General features: G+C 38.2%; 2 protein-coding genes across 3 annotated transcripts; one reads left to right on the forward strand and one right to left on the reverse strand.

The window, feature by feature from the left end:
* Window positions 1-2316: 2316 nt before the first annotated feature.
* Window positions 2317-4849, reverse strand: LOC137740080 (protein ARABIDILLO 2-like). The gene is made up of 2 exons (XM_068479880.1): window positions 2851-4849; window positions 2317-2479 (listed from the first exon to the last, which is right to left on the reverse strand). Exon 1 carries the CDS (start codon window positions 4610-4612, stop codon window positions 2882-2884), a length of 1731 nt encoding a protein of 576 aa, XP_068335981.1. The 5' UTR covers window positions 4613-4849; the 3' UTR covers window positions 2317-2479; window positions 2851-2881.
* Window positions 4850-7187: 2338 nt separating this feature from the next.
* On the forward strand, window positions 7188-12228 carry LOC137739730 (uncharacterized). 2 transcript variants are annotated; one of them, XM_068479416.1, is made up of 14 exons: window positions 7188-7445; window positions 7518-8152; window positions 8281-8444; window positions 8624-8684; window positions 9174-9239; window positions 9453-9538; window positions 9709-9772; window positions 10055-10267; window positions 10668-10733; window positions 10832-10911; window positions 10995-11119; window positions 11232-11377; window positions 11504-11567; window positions 11762-12228. In XM_068479416.1, exons 1-11 carry the CDS (start codon window positions 7304-7306, stop codon window positions 11107-11109), a joined length of 1692 nt encoding a protein of 563 aa, XP_068335517.1. In that variant the 5' UTR covers window positions 7188-7303; the 3' UTR covers window positions 11110-11119; window positions 11232-11377; window positions 11504-11567; window positions 11762-12228. The 2 variants fall into 2 exon arrangements, with proteins under 2 accessions (XP_068335517.1, XP_068335516.1); XM_068479415.1 differs by having other exon boundaries at window positions 11232-11282.
* Window positions 12229-17705: the final 5477 nt, after the last annotated feature.

Below are 17705 nucleotides of genomic sequence, written 5' to 3' on the forward strand. Positions count from 1 at the left end.
CTAGTTCTGCGAAGTTCAATATCAAATTTGACTTTCAATGTGCCGAATGTAGTAACCTGGTAACAACTCACTTCACCAAGAAGGCTGATGGGATGACATCTTCCAACAAGGACTCGGAAATCCTTATTAACCTAGACTTGGATAAATAATCAGTCGGTCTCGAAGGCTATTTATCCAAACTGAAGGTACTCCTCGGTCGGCTGATTCTACAGCTCCAGTACTGTTTATCCAAACTGAAGATGTTGCCAGTTGCCTCCACATTGCTGTTTATCCAAACTAAAGATGTGTTGGTGGGGAAAGAATAAAATAAAAATCTCAAGGTGTTTGAGAAGTTTGCGCAGAGTAATTGTGTGTTGAATTGGAAGGGCTTTGAATGATGCACTCCCCTCTCTATTTATAGTAATGATCTCCTCCATGTCTGAGATAGAACTCCACTTGGATTATAATTCCTCAACCCAATCTCATCAGGTCTCGAACAATCCTAATCCCTATAGGACTTTGAACCAAACTCTTTAATCACCCAGATTCATCCCTTGATTCTCAGCATCTTTTATGACTCAAAGCATCCTTAATTTTCGAGAATCCTCATTGTACTGGGATTTGATCACCTAACCCCTATCCAGATATAACCATCTCCTTATAGGATTCGGCCGAACTCTACTAGGCTTGGCCCATGACAGAATATTCCCAGTATCCCTTTTTGGACCGAGAATAACTCTAGGCTCGACCCAAAACATTATTTCAGGCCCAAACATTAGCACCACCAGCAATTGCACTTGTTGGCTTCATATATCACATCTAGACTTCTAGTCTCCCCTCTTCCCTACATCTAATATTCTATTTATATGCCGTGTCTTCCTTCTTAGCTAGTCTTAAGTTTTCTTGACATTTTTCATCCTTTTCCCAAATTTTCTACCTTTTCTAGATTCTCAAAAATCTAAGAAACCCCACCCCAATAAAATGACCTTTTTTGATCTTCAGTCTCTGTTCGGAATGATGCATATATCCCCCAAATATTTGCTTTCTTTCATCACTGTGAAGCACAAGCCTCAAATTTAGCTCTAGGCTTAGCGGTGCAAGTGACTAGGTTTCTTTTAATGGCGAAACACTTAACCTAAAAGTACGCTTCTGTGACATTCTGCTGTATCGTGTGGTGAAAGTTAATGTTAATACACTTAACATGTCATTTTTTTTGTTTGGAATTACACTGTGGCATACTAAGGTGTAGGTAAGCACTTTTTTATGTGGGGGATGAAGGCAATTCATGCTCTCAATACCAACACATTTTTTAGCTCAGCTTTTTTTTTATACCTATTTTTTATAAAAGTACTTCAAAACCAAACTAGTACTAAGTCATTTTAAGTACTAGAGAAAAGGCTGGATGAAATTGAAGGGGCTTTTATCATGCATACTAAATGCAAAACAAGCAGGAGGGGAGTGCCACCCATGAGTCAGGACCCATCTTCTGTCAACAAATCTGTTGAAAGAGAAAGTGAGAGAGAGAGAGAGAGAGAGAGAGAGAGAGAGAGAGAGAGAGAGAGCCAACTCAACTCAGTCTTCCAGAAACGAAATACTTTCATCATTGCCCATTATCTGCTCAAAAAGAAAGACAGATAATACAATACAAGAAGAAAATGAAAAAAAAACATCTAACTTGTCCTAAAAGCTTTGGGCTTTTTGCTTTCGGCTTTTGGCTGAATGCTATTGGCTCTACACATCCACATCCACATCCACATCCACATCCACATCCATCAATCAACATTCATCATGACAATCATGGCACACAAAAATGAATTGAAGGGCTCAGATAACATCACCATTGACCAAAGCAAGCAAACAAAAAGAGTTGCACTCTTTCTAAGTAAAACGCTAAACCCATGTTCAGTTCATGTCCATTACAAATAGAACCAAGGAGAGCAACGACAGTAAAACTCACATTACATTGAAGTACATTGTCACCACGACATCCCGTACCAATAGTACAACGAGAGAAATAATGTACATTCTCAAACCAAAAACCAGGTAGGTGTTAATTAAAAACACAACCCAAAAGAAAAAAAAAATTACAAAAAAGAAAGGGGAACAGCAAAACGAGGACGCTCCCTAAAAACCGCATCCATGCTCTTTCTTCTTCCTTTACCAATACAATATTTTACTAAAATATTAAATATAATATATAACATACCGAAACCTTTTGTGGTAAAACCTTATAATTGATCGAGATCTTTTGTGATAAAACCTCACATTCAACCATTAAGGCAAATGATAAAGTTGAGAACGATGGCGTTAAGAGTGGGCCCCCAGAGCCACTCGATCTAAAATAACTAGTGCTTGACTTAAATTTAATGACAGATAATATGATACAAATAATTAGGTATAGGATGTGTGTGTATCTGTTGCTTTTGTCCAAGCCACGTCGCTTTCACATTTCACATTCCCCGGACGGTTACAAAATCCAAACAAACTCCTCCTTCCTCCTCTGTATTTTGCACAACGAACAAAATTTAAAATATCTGTGTCAGCCAAAATGCACGACCCCCGACACCAACAACAAAACTAACAAAAGCAATTGCTACGACTCTGCCGTTTTACCGCTAAAATCCCACCGCAAATATTCACTGAGTTCACGAGTCAAACGGTTAAAAGTTGCCCCTTCTAGATAGATTAAAAAGGACTGGACCCACCGGGCTCCGTGGGCCACCACACTATTTACAATCTTTCACAGTTTTTCGGTGAGGGGTAGAATTGTCATTTTCATATCAATCCAGGTTGGCATGCCAACATGGCACACGCGAATTGGATAGAAAGATGACACGTACCCTTAAACAAAACTGGAATTCCAAAACTAACCTTTCATTTGGCGGGTTTTTTTCTTTGCAGGTTAATTACCAGGATCTATTCCCCTCCAAGTCCAGGAGAAGATGGTCTTTAGCCTACCGCCGGTGAGTCTCTGCAACGCCTTCTTTGCTCCAGCGACCTCCATTTCCGCCAGTCTCTGCATATGCGGATAAGCTCCGGCGGCCACCAACCTTTTCCGGCAACCACCGCTCCCTCCGCTGAGCACCGCCGCGACCACCGCCACCGGAAAGTTGCTGCTCACCATCTCGTGATTCTTTGGGTCCAGCAGCTGGACCAGCCTCATCACGCTCTTCTCATCTCTCACCAGCTCTTTCCGGTTCGACCGGACAGTCAACAGCGACAAAAGCGATTGGGCTGCCGATTCTTGTAGACCCACCGGTTTCGGCGACTCCATGAGCTTCACCAACGACCCCATACAGCTGCCCAACGCTCGCTTGTTCCCATCGCTCACATGCACCGATAAGTGAGCGAGTAAGGAGACTGAGATTTGCTGTAGCGTTGTGTTGCCCTGCTTTATGAACTCGGCGAGTTGAACCAGGAAAAGGGTTGAAGACGACAGGATTTTAGAGCAGGAATCTGATGCTGAAAGCGATGTGATGGCTCGGAGGACGTGTTCCAATGTGTCCGAGCTCGGTAAATCTTGGATCAAATGCATTAATCTCTGCAACGCACGTTCTCGAATGATCAGAGCTCGGAAATACTCGTCAGAGGAGGCTAAAATCGCTATGCAATTGGCTGATTTTTCTTGGGCGGTCATGGTGCCGGAGAGAAGTAACTGGATTAGTACTGGCACGGCCCCTTCTTCTCCCAAAGCAGTTTTTATTTCTTCCACATTGGCAATATTTCTAATGGCGCCGGCAGCATGTGTCTGGGTCGCCGGAGACCCAGATCGGCAGCCTTCAATGAGGACCGAGACGCCACCGTAGGCGGAGACGGCCCAGGCGTTTTCTGGGTCGCCGGTGAGTGCCTCTACCGCCATCGCGGCCTTCTCTTTCAAATGGGTAGACCCGGATTCGAGTATTCTCAGCAGAGGACCCAGACCCCCTTCTTCGAACACTGCCTTGCGCGAGGACTCGTCGTCCGCGGAGGCCAGGAGGCAGACGGCGAAGATAGCCTGCTCGCGGACGGAAGGCTGCTGGTGGAAATCGAGCAAATGAATCAAATATGCGACATTACCTTCCCTGGCGACGAGGCCGGGCGACTTGTCGTCGCCGCCGTTGAGGAGCTGAAGGAGCGACTCAAGAGCCTTTTTCTTGAACTCGACGCCGCCGATTTGCAACCGGGTGAAGAGGTCTCTGATAAAGAAGCCCAAATCCTCTTTATCCGACCCGGGACCCGGGTGGGACAAAACAATTGCGTTTGACTGGTGGAGGACTCCAGATCTGAGCAACAAGTCGAGGTCGCGAAGCTGATTAGAGAGCGAGGAGGCGGCCATATCGAGGTCGCTCTGCATTAGGAGCTTCCCGCCGGCGAACTCGGCGTCGGTACATTGATCGGCGAGGGCGGTGAGGCGCTGGAGAGTGGAGAGGAGTTGAGGGAGGAGGGTGTGGAGGAGGGGATTCTGGGCCCAGTGGGGGGAGTCGGAGATGTCGGCAACGGAGGAGTGGAGGGATGCGAGCTTGGAGTTGAGGGCGGTCCAGCGGCCGACGAAGGAGTGGACGCTGAGGGAGGAGCGGAGGAGGAGGGATAGGGTGGAGTTGATGAGGTCGAGGAGGGTTTGGAGTGGGTTTGTGGCGGCGGTGGCGCGATGCATTTGGGATGTGGTCCGGGTTAGAACCTGGTCGGGTTCGGGTCTGTCTCGGGCACAGCTGAGCAATGCATGAGAGAAATAGAGAGAATGCTTGGAAGTAAAGAAAAATGAGAGGATGGAGAAAAGTGAAGCGAAGCGATCGAGAGGAGTGTGGGGAAGAGAGCAACAATGGCGAACAATGAAGAGAGAGAGAGAGAGAGAGAGAGAGAGAGAGAGAGAGAGAGAGAGACTGAAAAGGATGTGACAGGCAGATTTTTTTTCTTTTTTCTTTTTGCTGGATTTTGGGCAACGACTGGAGTGAAGATTAACTACCAGAATCGATGGGGACTGTAGCGGACGGATTAGGAGATTTTTTTAAAATTTAAAATTAAATGTTTTGGATTCGAAACTTATTGTTGGTGTTAAAGTTAGATTTGTGATCAGATGTAGGTTGTAATGTCTTTGTGTGTCTTCTTAACTTCCAAAATAAATGGATAAAAGTGATTTACCATCCGTAATCTTTTTTTTTCAAGAAAAAAAAATTAAGTTATACAAGTTGATAATACTCGCGTAATTTACGACTAGTCTGTTTGTACTTGCTTTTGCGTGCACGAGGTGTTTTCTTAATAACACTCGATGAACTTACACATCTGTTTCATTTAGATTACTTTGCAATTTACAAATTTTGATCTTGATAGGATACAAAAACATGTACGTATTATTTGAGTGTCTAATTCTGTTTTAACGGTCTAATTTGTCAAAATTTTGTAAGACCCTCTTGTGCTCTCACAAAAATTTAATCATTTTTAAATATTTGGTTGCGTTTTTTGGTTTAATAAAGAAAAGTTTTTTTTGGGTTTATATGAATGTTTAACCATAAGGCCTTCTGCCTAATAGTATAGATGCTTGATGAGTCTGAGTCTTCCTGTTCCAGTTTGTCATTATTTTTGGGATGTTGATACTTAAGCTCCTGATTGAATACTATGACTTACGTTGTGTAAATGGGTAAATGATAATGTTGAACGTTATCGACATAGAACATTACACTAATAACAAATACACATTTTATATAAATAAAAAAATTAATAATATCATATAAAAGTGTAACTGTCACGTTAAATGACGAAAAATTATGGAGAAGTTGATGCGGAGAAATACTTAAATTTATCATCTAAAATCCTTTGAGTCATATCGTTTATTTATGAATGATGTTTGCTTTTTCCCCCAAAAATGAATGAATGATTGATTGAACTACTATATTCTTCAATATTGACTTAAATATGGTTTGTTGTTTCATATAAATGCCAACTAGCCAACTAGCCAGCACTATCCATTCAATAATAATAATTATATTAATTATAATAACAATAATAATAACAAGGAGAGTGGGAGAGATCGGTAACGTGAATATTTATCGAAACAAAAAGAGAAATGTTACGGAGATTCTTTGAAAGTGTGATTCTATAAATTTTTGTCAATATTAATTTTCGTGCTAACATTGTAAAACATTGTGCCAAAATCAAAATTCATGAAGAGTCCAACTTTTGAAAGAATCTCCTTTAGCATTTATCGAACAAAAAATATTCATTTGTAAAAAATCACAATTAAGAAAATTCTCCTTCTGAATGGGCTTGGCTAGTATGGAATTGATAAATATAATGTGTGAATTGTTCTGGCCACCCAGAACCCAATTCTGCATTGCCCATGAGAACCATACATTGGGATAGGACTGTGGACCAATAAATCCCAATATTCAACCACTAAATTGGGTATGGGTTGAACCATTTAGGCGGAGAAAATAAGTTGGATTTTTTATTTCAATGGTACGGAAAATGAACGATTGTAATTGTAACTAAAAAATTTATCAATCGTATAATCAAATCTAGTGGTTAATTATTCTATTATGTGAATGATTCGTATTATTAAAACCAAACCCGAGTGAGTTAGATGACCTAGAAACATTATCGTTATTATATAGACTAGCTCACATATGTCACTATTACAACATATAAAATGAGGGATTTGGATCCTATCATGAACTAATGGAGAGGATCCTCTTGACCCATTATTATGGACCGTTGGATTTTTATCTAACGGCTACAATTATTTTAACTTTAAAAGGACTCCCTATTTTGTAGTCGTTGAATAAAAATCCAACGGGCCACGATGATGAATCAGGAGGATCTTCTTCATTAGCTCAAGAGAGAATCCAAATCAAAAAATGAGTACTCAAATTGATGAAAAAAGAGTCGAACATGATAACTATAATGATTATCTTACTTAACCCGTGTCCACGTAGGCGGTAATTTTATTTTTTTTTAGTATATCGATATTTTACATTAAGGAGATGAAGAGTTTGGTTAAGCCATACAATGATCAACCTAATTTGGTATCGAATTCGTTATCCACGAGATTCGAACCTAAGACCTCATTTGGTATCAAATTCACCATTCACGAGATTCGAACTTAAAATCTCTTATTTATAAGTGAATAGAAATATCATTAAACCGTAGTGCTGTTGACTGTTGTGTAAACATTCTGGTCACATAAAAAACAAAAACAAAAAAATGCGAGCAATTGGCCAAGAACAAACATTTATTCAGGCAGCTTGCTGAGGGTCGCCGTCGTTTGGTCTCTAAAACCCTTCTAATACCCCTCTCTCCTTCCACCACAAACGACCCACCCACAGTTAGTAAGCTTCATAAATCTCAGAAAATGGTGTACAAACCATGGAAGATCATCCCACGGCCATTGCTAGAAACCGTGCTCAACAACCACGCCCAGCGCCACCGCGTGCCTCAGCCTCTGATCCTCCACGGCCCCAGAGGCGCCGGCAAAACCACCCTCATCCTCGAACGTAATCACCCTTTTACTCTCTTTCGCTCTCTCCATATCTCTCTCTAGATTCTAACACTTCGTCTTTCTCCAGGTCTGCTGGGGGAGTGGAACAAAGGCCCTCACCTCACCGGCTACGTCGACTTCGCCGAGTCCATCAAAGATCACCACCCGCAGTTCAATCAATCGTTTCCATGGGCTTCCTGGTCCAATTGCCCGCCGACCACTTTACCCAATTGCCGAACCAAGCTCGAAAGCTGCCTCGAATCCATGGCTCACAAGGGCGTCCAGCTGGGTTCCATCAGCTCCCATCAAATCTTCTCCATTCTCAGCAATTGGCATGGTCTTAACACGGCGCTCCGCCGCGTTATTGCCGGCAATGGGGCTTCCAAGAACGCGCTTTCTGAGAAAGTTTCCGGGTCGGTTTTGTGGGATCGGGCAGTGTTCGCGCTAAGTGCTCGATGTAATGGCCAAGAGATTGATGGGATTTTGGGTTTGACTGAGAAGAAGAATGTGCCGTTGGAGGAGGCTTCGTATTATAGGGAGGCCGTTGTGGCATTGAGATTGGCAAAGGAGGTGATTAAGCAGCAGCAGAGTTGGAGGGCTAATGCCATTGCTCATTTTAATCGGACTGGGGGATTTTCGGGGTCTTTAGCGAATTTGTGTACTGATTGGCCTTGTCTGTTGATGGAGTTGTTGTCACAAGCAGCTGAAATTGATCATTTTCAGGTAATAAAGTTCGCATTTTTGGTTGCTTATACTCATTCTTAGTATTTGCTGAAATTTTGTGTGGTTTTGATTAGTGTGTGGAGTTTTTATGAATCTCTAATTGTGATGTTTCTTATTGTATGGAGCAGCCTAAGCTGGTTATTAACAATGTCGAAGTTTTAAAGAATGCGATTCTGTTGGATGAGAATTCATCAGTCTGCGGATCCATGTATCACGACAGTCTAATATGGAGAATAATTGCTTTAGGTGCAAATGAGAGGTGCTTTCCTGTTATACTCGTGACATCGGATAGGTGAGATTCATTCCTAGCCATTTGTGTTTCTATAACATCATATCACTTATACATTTATATGTCACAAGCTAATAATTAACCTTTTAAACTTCTGCAGTGGCCTACTTTTCGGTGTATTTCCTCCTTTTCAGTTTATTTTCTTGTTTGTTTGAATTCTAATTCCTGTTGCTTTGTTACAGTTACTATTCATACCGAGCTTACATGGATTTTGGATTTCCAGACATATTCATCTCTCGTGAGGTACTTAAACTGAGACTCTGAAACCGTATTACTCTAAAGATGCATGGTTATACAAGATCATTACATGTGTTTGCATTTGCCTTTACTTCATTGACCAAAAGGAACAAACACTAGTTATTCTTTTCTGCTGTGCAGATACTAATACCTTAAGCTTGAAGCATGAAGCATGGGAACATTTGTTCCGTGACTTGTATCGTGCTCAATTCTATATTTTGGGACGTGGTTCACTAGATTTGAGATTTTGTTTTTTAATTTGTTTTTGCTACATGTCGTGCCTGGTATGAACCCATAATGTGTTCTTGCCTGGAATGGCTTATCATGTGACTGTTCCTGGCACAACCCATTAAAAGTGTTGAGCCCCCTGCCAGCCACGACTCAACTTAGACTGACATGTCATTTCGGGGCCTGTTCTAAAATGTCGTGTTCATGTTTTGAATATTGTGAGGATACTGGAGGTTATCATGGATTTATACTTGGTTTGTTCTGCAGGCTTTTGGCTGGAGTCCCCAGGAAGCTAAGTTACATATGGTTACTGATTATTTCAGTAATTCAGAGGTAATACGCTTCTCTAATTTTGAATAAACATACTTCCAGTGTAGTAAAATTGGGCAGGGGGGAATAAAAATCGATCAGTTTTCCTACTAATCCTGAAATTAGGTCCATCAGATATCCTGATGATTCTTCATTTTCTTGCACTTTTTTCTTTCTTTATGTCTTGAACTGCTGGACATTTTAGTGACCTTTAGCATTATTTTTGTCAAAATTCAGTGGTCGGTGATTGTTGAGGTATTTGGTCCAAACCCACGACACCTATTTGAGCTCTATGCACTCAAACAGGCCAATTACTATCAACTGTAAGGGTGATATTTATCTTTGTTTTTTACCATCTCATCTCATATCATGTGTCTTCTTCACCAATCAACCTGTGCCTAATTTTTACCAGAATTGATGCTACATGGTTTATGACTACTTTATTTGTATATAGTTTTAATGCTATATAAATACCCTTTTTGTTTATCTGAAGGTTAGAAGACAACAAAGATAGCACATTTGAAGACATTGTGGATTCATATTTAGCTTACTTGCAAGTAAGTTTCTTTGGAGCATGATGATCTTACTCACTTGTCTTTGTAATTTCGTACGTTTTGGTTCATTGATAAGTGTATGGAAATCTCATGATATATTACTTGCAATTCACCTTCTTGGAATTTCTGTTCACTTCATTGTATATTTGATTTCCTAGATGTATATACATTAGTCTTACCGACTAACTTGGCCTGTTAACAACCGTGGTTATGCCTCTTTCGTAATTTTATAATTCTTTATGCAATTTGTGCTGCCTTACTTGCTATTCAAGTCTATTCATTTAGATTACTGTAGTGAATCCGGCCATGGAGAAGGCATTGGGGCTCCTTCAAAAGTTTGCTGCTGATGCACGAAGTGGAAAATTTTCAAAAGATAGACTACGCTTTGGTGCACCGTGGAGACATCCTCCACCTAAAAATGATCCCACCATGTGCCTTGGATGGGCAAAGATTCAGCTGATGGATTTTGTGCAGTCTCTAATTAATACAGAATTTGGAGTACGTAGTCTGTGGTTTCTTTTTTTATTTCTGACACTTGGTAGAATTACTAGTTCTGCACTTGGAAGAAAGCTGAATATTTCCAGTAAAAATTTGTTTTTACATATTTTATAGTCTATGCTTTTGTACAACGTTGATAACAATAGTAATGATGCCTAATAAGTAGCTGGTCTAAACGTTAAAGCACTTTCCCCTCCCCCACTTGATAGGTCATTTGATAGATGTTCATATCTTTGCGGTTGATGGTATGCCCCCTGGAACTCTTTCTGCAATTCACTATAGGCAGGAGAAACAAAGAATACATTTTCTTAGTTTAGGGTGGGAGAATGCATCAACTTATATCTGTCTTTTCCTTCCTGAATGCTTTTTTATTTACTTTTTCCTACGTACTTGGGTGCAGATTAATTATCTAGCTGATTGTAGCCTTGAGATCATGGACGATCCTTCTGCTGTTGCATTGGTGGAGGTAGATAGATATCTCTTCAATTTCTTTCATTTGTAGATAGAAATGCATTGCAATATTAATATTAATATTAAGATCGTGCATTTCTTATCATTTCTTAGGTTGGTTTGTTGTATGCTCAACGGGATCCATCAATCATTCGCCCCATATCTAGAGGCATTCAGCGGTGTATTGTAAGATGGTGAGCTATTTTTCTTGGACTGAAGGTACTAGAAAATGATCATGAAGCTCTATCTGGTTAGTTATGCAGTTATCTGATTTCAGGCTTGTCCAAGAAAGGATGCAGATAAGTTACCCGAAATTTGTACAGTATAAATGGCAGCGTTTTATGTGTGGCCGTAGCTATCGTCATTTGATGCTACAAGTAGGCTATAAGTAGAGCATAAGAGGTAAACTGTCTAAATAGTATATTGTTGCTCATTCGATTTCCATGTCATGTTGAATTTTTGTTTGTCAGCTTTACGATGAGTCTAACAAAATGATCTGATTTGACTCTTTCAGCCGTCTCTTGGCAAACGCACCTTTTATTTTGGGAGTGGTTAACATAAATATGTAAGTGATTCCTGATAGGCAACACAATTACACTTGCACACAGCCAGCACCATTTGTTTAACATCGTTGAAGTTAAGCCTATTTTCCTGCATTGTGTAATCCCTTTGCAAATTCCTGCTACAATACATTCCTCTGCAGTTGTATATGTATATTACCGGGATTGTTTGCTTCTTTTGATGCCCTTTTGACAACTAACATATTAACACTTCTTTTTCCCGTAGTTTTTACAGAGCGCAAACAATGGTAAAATCATCATTAGCCGATTAAGAGGAAATTCGGTGCTTAGTAAGAATCTCCTTCTCCTTCTCATCAATGTTCACGACTATTTCTATGTCACTGATTGAGAAGTGAAAGCAGGTCTGAAATATAATGGATTTAGGTCTTTGCTAGCAGTAAACCTGGCATAGTCGTTTGCTTGTTTGTCTCCCTCGAACTATTTCGTGCGGCATAACCATAACTCTAAGCTTCTTCTTGTGCAGGATACGCCACGGAGCAACCGTGTCAAAGATTTGATTTTTGAAGACTACCAACAGAAATTTTTGATATTTGGAGATGTGTAGAGCATAGCTTGAAGTGAAGTATACGGGCCAGCATTCTCTCATGATTCATATTTTTTTGTTCAACAAAAATTTCAACAGCAAAGGATGCATAGAGCAGAATAAGGTCCAACTAGTCAGCCCATTGAGTTTTGGTTAACGTAACGCTCGCTCATTTTGTATGGGCTCCTATTCACGAGAAGTTCTTTGGTGCGGCCGCCTGAGAACACTTGCGAGGGTGAGATTCTCGTTGACGAGGTCTCGCTCTCAGTGAGTGTTGCTTGCCGCGGCCGCCACAACAAATTATTACAATTAGGTTCTGGCTAAGATTATGATTTTTTAATTTATCTCGTGATTTTCTTAGACCAAAACAAATCCATATATTAAATCAAAATTCAATTTTATGTGTACATACATAACTTCAAGATCAAATTAATGCGTAGTTTTTCTTTTAAAGACAATATAACTTCAGATGTAAATTATTACATGAAGAAAATTACTAAATCAAACACAAGACTGATTATAGTACATCCTAATATAACAAAATCATTTGTTATATCAAGTGTCTTTGAAATGACTGAAATTGTTTTTAGAGAAAATAATTCACTCGAAGTGCTTTCTTATTTGCTTCTTGTATGAAACACTTCAAATACTATTTTAGGATTCACTAGCATTTGTACTAAAAAAATGTTCCAAAATCATTTTCATCAAAGATAATTTCAATCATTTTAAAAACACTTTTAAATAAGCCCATAGCTTCTCTAAAAATATGAATTTGTTGTAAGATTTTGGAATCGCATTGAACATATTCTATCCTACAAAACGATCATGCAAAACGTGACCTCATTACGAGTCATATGTTTGATTAGTCTTGAAGAAAATTCATCAAGGATTACAAATCAAATATTGTTCATCTAACAATCCACCCATGGGCCAATTGAACCTTATTTTGTCCCCATGAAACGATCGGTGACTGTTTCATCATTAGTCACACATCAAAACCACGACCCCAAAAGAGTCAAAGTCAATAGCTTTGTTTGACGCTCTCAGGAGTCGTCAATTCAAATACATAAATATCTCACACGAAGTTGGCAGGAAAGGCTCCCAAGTGAATTAGTGGAAATTACAAATTGGAATTGAAGGAATTGGTCAGATGCAGCAGGCAACCACATTTCTTTGAAATTGTATCCCATCCGGATCCACTTTGTGTGGATCCTAGTCATTCATCGTGTATCGTATGGTCAGAAATTATTTAATTTTTTTTATTTAAAATTAAATATAAATAGTATCTGACGAAAATTAGCCGCACGGTATATGATGAACAACTAAGATATGGGGATCTCTAGGATCTCCACAAAGTGGATCCGAAGAGGATCCTCTTCCCATTTCTTTTTCTGTTATTAGACAGAATTAATCTCTCTAATCCAATCTGTGTGCCTTGGAGCCTTCGGAAAATGAAGCCTCGCCACAGAAAGGATTTCCATGGATATTCCCCAATATTGTATCAGTTCAATGAATACCGTAGAATTTGGCTTCTTACATTTTGTTGGTTGAGGGATTAGGGTTAGGGAAGTTTCTCTCGATCTTCTCTTTCTTTTTATTTATAGCTGATTGAATTGAATAAATTAAAAAATAATTAAATGACATAACTAAATAGATGGTCGTTCGTAAATGAAAATGAAGTGCGGGAATCATGTCTCTTAAAGTTAATTCACTATGTGATTACTATATTATTATCATAAAATAGGGAAAATATTAATCTACATCAAATCAGTTAATATGTCACGATTTGGTGAAGTCATGGTCCTTGTTGATCAAAATTCAATAGTCAAAGCCACCAGTAATATTCCCCTTCTTTTCCTTTTTGTGGCACCATATTTTTTACATACTTTTTGACATACGTTTTTATGGGATCCATTTTGTAATGTATTTCAATAATCCAAACCGTTTATCTTTTAGGTCTTCCCTCAAATGTTATGTCTATCAACAATCACCAAAATCTGAAACAATATGACTATTGGATTAAGAGCTTATGGTTTCTTTGTAAAACCGGATTCGTCTCTTTTTCTTCAATACAAATGAATGTCTTAATGGTTTGGATTTGTCTAATTTTTTGCAAAGGTGACATATGAATGATGTTCTAAAAGATAAACAATTCAGATTACTAAAATACATTGCGAAGTGAGCTCCATAAAAACGTATGTCAAAAATTATGTAAAAGAAGTGGTACCATAGATGTGTCAACACCCACCCATGCATAAAGTACTTAGTACAAAATAAATGCAAACATTGACTATTATTGATATCGCATTCATCACATTGATGATATAATTGATAACACATGCTCTCACAAACCCTAGAATTTTCTAAGCATGATATAACTAGCCCGTCATATTAGAAAATATTCTTGTACAATGAATTTTCATTGGTTGATGTCACAAATGTTATCGTAGGTGGTCGTGAAAAATGCTAACCTTTTTCATTTGCAACACGCAAGCTTTGTAGGAATTTCACAACGTGATCATGTTCATAACTTCATAGCTCATGTCATACAGCCAGATATGCGACTTTACAGAATTGAAACTGAGAAGGGATTGAAAACTTGAGACATCTTCTAACACCGAAAAGAAAAGTGCCGATAACTTTACGAAGAAGATGAGGTGACGTGACTGTATAGAGAAATGGCTAATTAAGTCAAGCAAAGAGCTGCCACCAAAACTGCTGTTTAGGGAAAGAGTTTAACGTGATTGAGTATGATATGGCGTGACCTAAGGGGATCGAGTTTTTTGGTACATTAATTTTCCAAGCAATAGTCAATAGTCATAGTTTTGAACCAGGAATAAGATTCCCAAACTTTCTTACTCCATTTCCAAATGAAATAATAGGTTCAATCTTTCAAACTCAAGTCTTAAATGTCTGCTGCCAATTAGTACTACAGTTTAATTAGTGGTATTCCTCTTCACTTGTAAGTGAGATGTCTTAGGTTTGATTCTCGTCAAAGACGAATTTGAAGCACATTATTGCTAGCCCATTATGAGGCCAAGCCCATCCCCTCCCCCATTTGTATAGATAATATCATTTGTTCAAAATAAAAAGAAGTCTTAAACATCTACTTTATAACTAGATAGCTAATTGAAACCCACAAAAAATAACTCAAATTTATAGGAACAAATTAAAGAACGAATAGTGAAAGACCTTCATATATATATTTTTTCCGGCCGCTAAATGGTCCTAAACCACCTTAGTTCCAATAAACATCCTGATCAAGAATGCACCCAAAAAACTCCATTTTGGTTTTTTTTTCCTTCTGCTTTTTTACTTTCTTACCCTTTTTTCCTTTTTCCACTAATGACATGACTCGTACCAAAATTTTACTCACAGTGTAATTCTCTCTCAAACGCCACTGTTGTTGTCACATTTTTCTCAAATAGCATATTATGTACCGTAACAAATAAGTTCACTGTATCGATATTATTTTGATATATTATTGACATGTAGATGACATAAGGTGAATGTAACTATGTTGTGACAGTAAAAATATTTTTTTTCTTGCAACATTATACGGAAATAGTGCTAATTGAAAGCTTTTACCAACACCGAAAACACCTTAAATCTCTAATGTCGGCCATCCACAACTTGCAATTTTATACCTAATCCATGGAATTATTGGATAGAGGAAGGGTCTCTGTCCAATATCTATTAAACTTAATTCACCTCGCAACCACTAAAATGATCGAATGGTCCAAAAGCTACATTCCAAATTAATTCACATAAATCCCATGTGAGGGCATAATAGCAAAATGCGATATCATGTACACATTTTGGTTTTAACTCTTTGATCTGTCCCAATCCTATCGCAATTTGTACATGATTTAAAAGAAATCCAACAAATTGAAAAATCTTGTTCCACAAGTTATAGGAGCTTGCAAATTCATGTACTTATCCAGAACTTCTTGTGTTAATTTTCAGAATAGACAGGACCTGCAGGAGATGCACAAAAAGCTCACGAACAATGCGGTGGGTGCGTAGGAGCCACATTTTTCATCACTTAATTGATCGTATCACTCGCTACCAATTATGAATGTGTATGGCATGTGCAATGCTTTCCAAATGGGTTTGTTTTCTTGTGTCCGAGTGGTGTTTGACGCAAAACATTACTTTATCCCATCGAGTGCCACAGCATTTTCCGACCATTCAAGTAGGAGTGCTTCCCATAATCTTGGTTACTTTATACTTTATAAAAGTAGTAAGAAATATTATTATATTTGGATGGTATCATGGGTGAATTGGATTGTGAAAGGAACCTAATTAAAGGGTCTTTCCAGAGGATCCCTCAATCTGTCTTCCACTAGCTATACCTAACTACTAAGTTACATCTTGTTTAGAAATACTATTAAAATAATCAAAAACATTTTTAGAGAAAATATTTTTGATTTCTAAAAACACTTGAAGCGTTTTTTCTAAGAAACACCAGTTATGTGTTTCTTGTTGAAAACACTCCAAATTTTTTTTTTAGGTTTCACTCTTGCATTTCTACTAAAAATTGATAAAAAAAAACATTTTCGCTCAAAACGCTTTCAGCCATTTTAAAAATATTTACAAACAAATCCTATAAGAGACAAATCAAGTGACGAAAAAACCAAAAGAAAAAGAATTTATATTCAAAATCGTTGTCAAAGTTTGCTTTAGAAACTCATAGTTTTAACAACTGAAAGAAACCCTAGACTTCATTTCATAAAAGACGTCGTGAATATAAAATTACCTCAGGGCCAGATTATGGTTAGTAGGATGTCTCAAATCCTCACCTCAGTATTTTCTCATTTGTATATTTACAGCTTGACGGAGAGTCTCAAAGTTAAATTTGACATATGACGAATTGAAGGGTTAATTATTTAACGGTTTCATGCAAATTTGGCAGAATTTGATTGGGCAGAGGTCAGACCAGGTGAACAGTATTATTGGAGATATGGGAGCTGACTCAACCTTTTTTGCCCTAGCTTGATGTTAAAAGATAGTCTTCTGTTGAGTGTAACCCAAAGAGATGGAAGGTAGAGAGAGAATATTTTTATTGGCTTTTCTTAGTTTGTATAGTAAAGTTGTTCGTATTCACTATTCACATTGTGTATTCCCCCACAAACATGGACCAAACTTATCTGCTTTGTTTGGTTTCTATCCAAGTAATGATTGAAAGCACAAAGATACAGTTGTCTTAATTTATCATGTAGTAGGTTTTTTTTTTTTTTTTTCCATTTATATACAAATAAGTTTTTTTTATTGAATCTACTTTAATTCCCGATCCGAAGAAAGAAAAAAAAAACTCCTAAATTAAATTGTTATTGTACTTAACTATCATTGACAGGTGAAATGTTTTCTTTATCTTTGAATTTTTTTAAGTGTTTTTCACTAACATTATCATCAATTGTTATAGTGCTTAAATCAAGTACTTTTATATAGTTCTAATTTAGATTGGAGCAAGAAGTTCACTTTATTAGCATCTATGGGAAACGGGTGAAATGAGAACATGATCATGTGCAATAGAATCGCATTTAATGTTGCCTTTTTTTATATCTTGCAAAGCTCTTAAATTTTACAAAGGAAACTTAAGTGTTGGTTCAAAGAATCGGTGTTTAACCACAATACATGGTTCAGTGGAAAAGTTTGAATAGCAGCTTCCTAAAAGAAAAAAATGAGATGTCCTAGGTTTGATACTTTTAAGCTGTGAATCTGCTTGATCGTGGCCATGGATAGGATGCAATTCTCAACTATCCTCCACACCCAAAAGGAATGGATAATTGTAATTCACCACTAGTTATCCCACTTTTACTAACAAAAATGAATCGGTGTATAATTTGTACTTTGATTCATCTTTACATCAAACTCATCAATA

Source organism: Pyrus communis, chromosome 7 (assembly GCF_963583255.1).
Source record: "Pyrus communis chromosome 7, drPyrComm1.1, whole genome shotgun sequence".
NCBI lineage: Eukaryota > Viridiplantae > Streptophyta > Magnoliopsida > Rosales > Rosaceae > Pyrus > Pyrus communis.

Coding starts and splice junctions, on each gene's coding strand:
- LOC137740080 (XM_068479880.1), bottom strand. CDS start 4,612: ATGCATCGCGCCACCGCCGCCACAAACCCACTCCAAACCCTCCTCGAC.
- LOC137739730 (XM_068479416.1), top strand. CDS start 7,304: ATGGTGTACAAACCATGGAAGATCATCCCACGGCCATTGCTAGAAACC. Junction 8,153..8,280: donor CTGAAATTGATCATTTTCAG/GTAATAAAGTTC, acceptor TGTATGGAGCAG/CCTAAGCTGGTTATTAACAA. Junction 10,912..10,994: donor CAGCGGTGTATTGTAAGATG/GTGAGCTATTTT, acceptor ATCTGATTTCAG/GCTTGTCCAAGAAAGGATGC.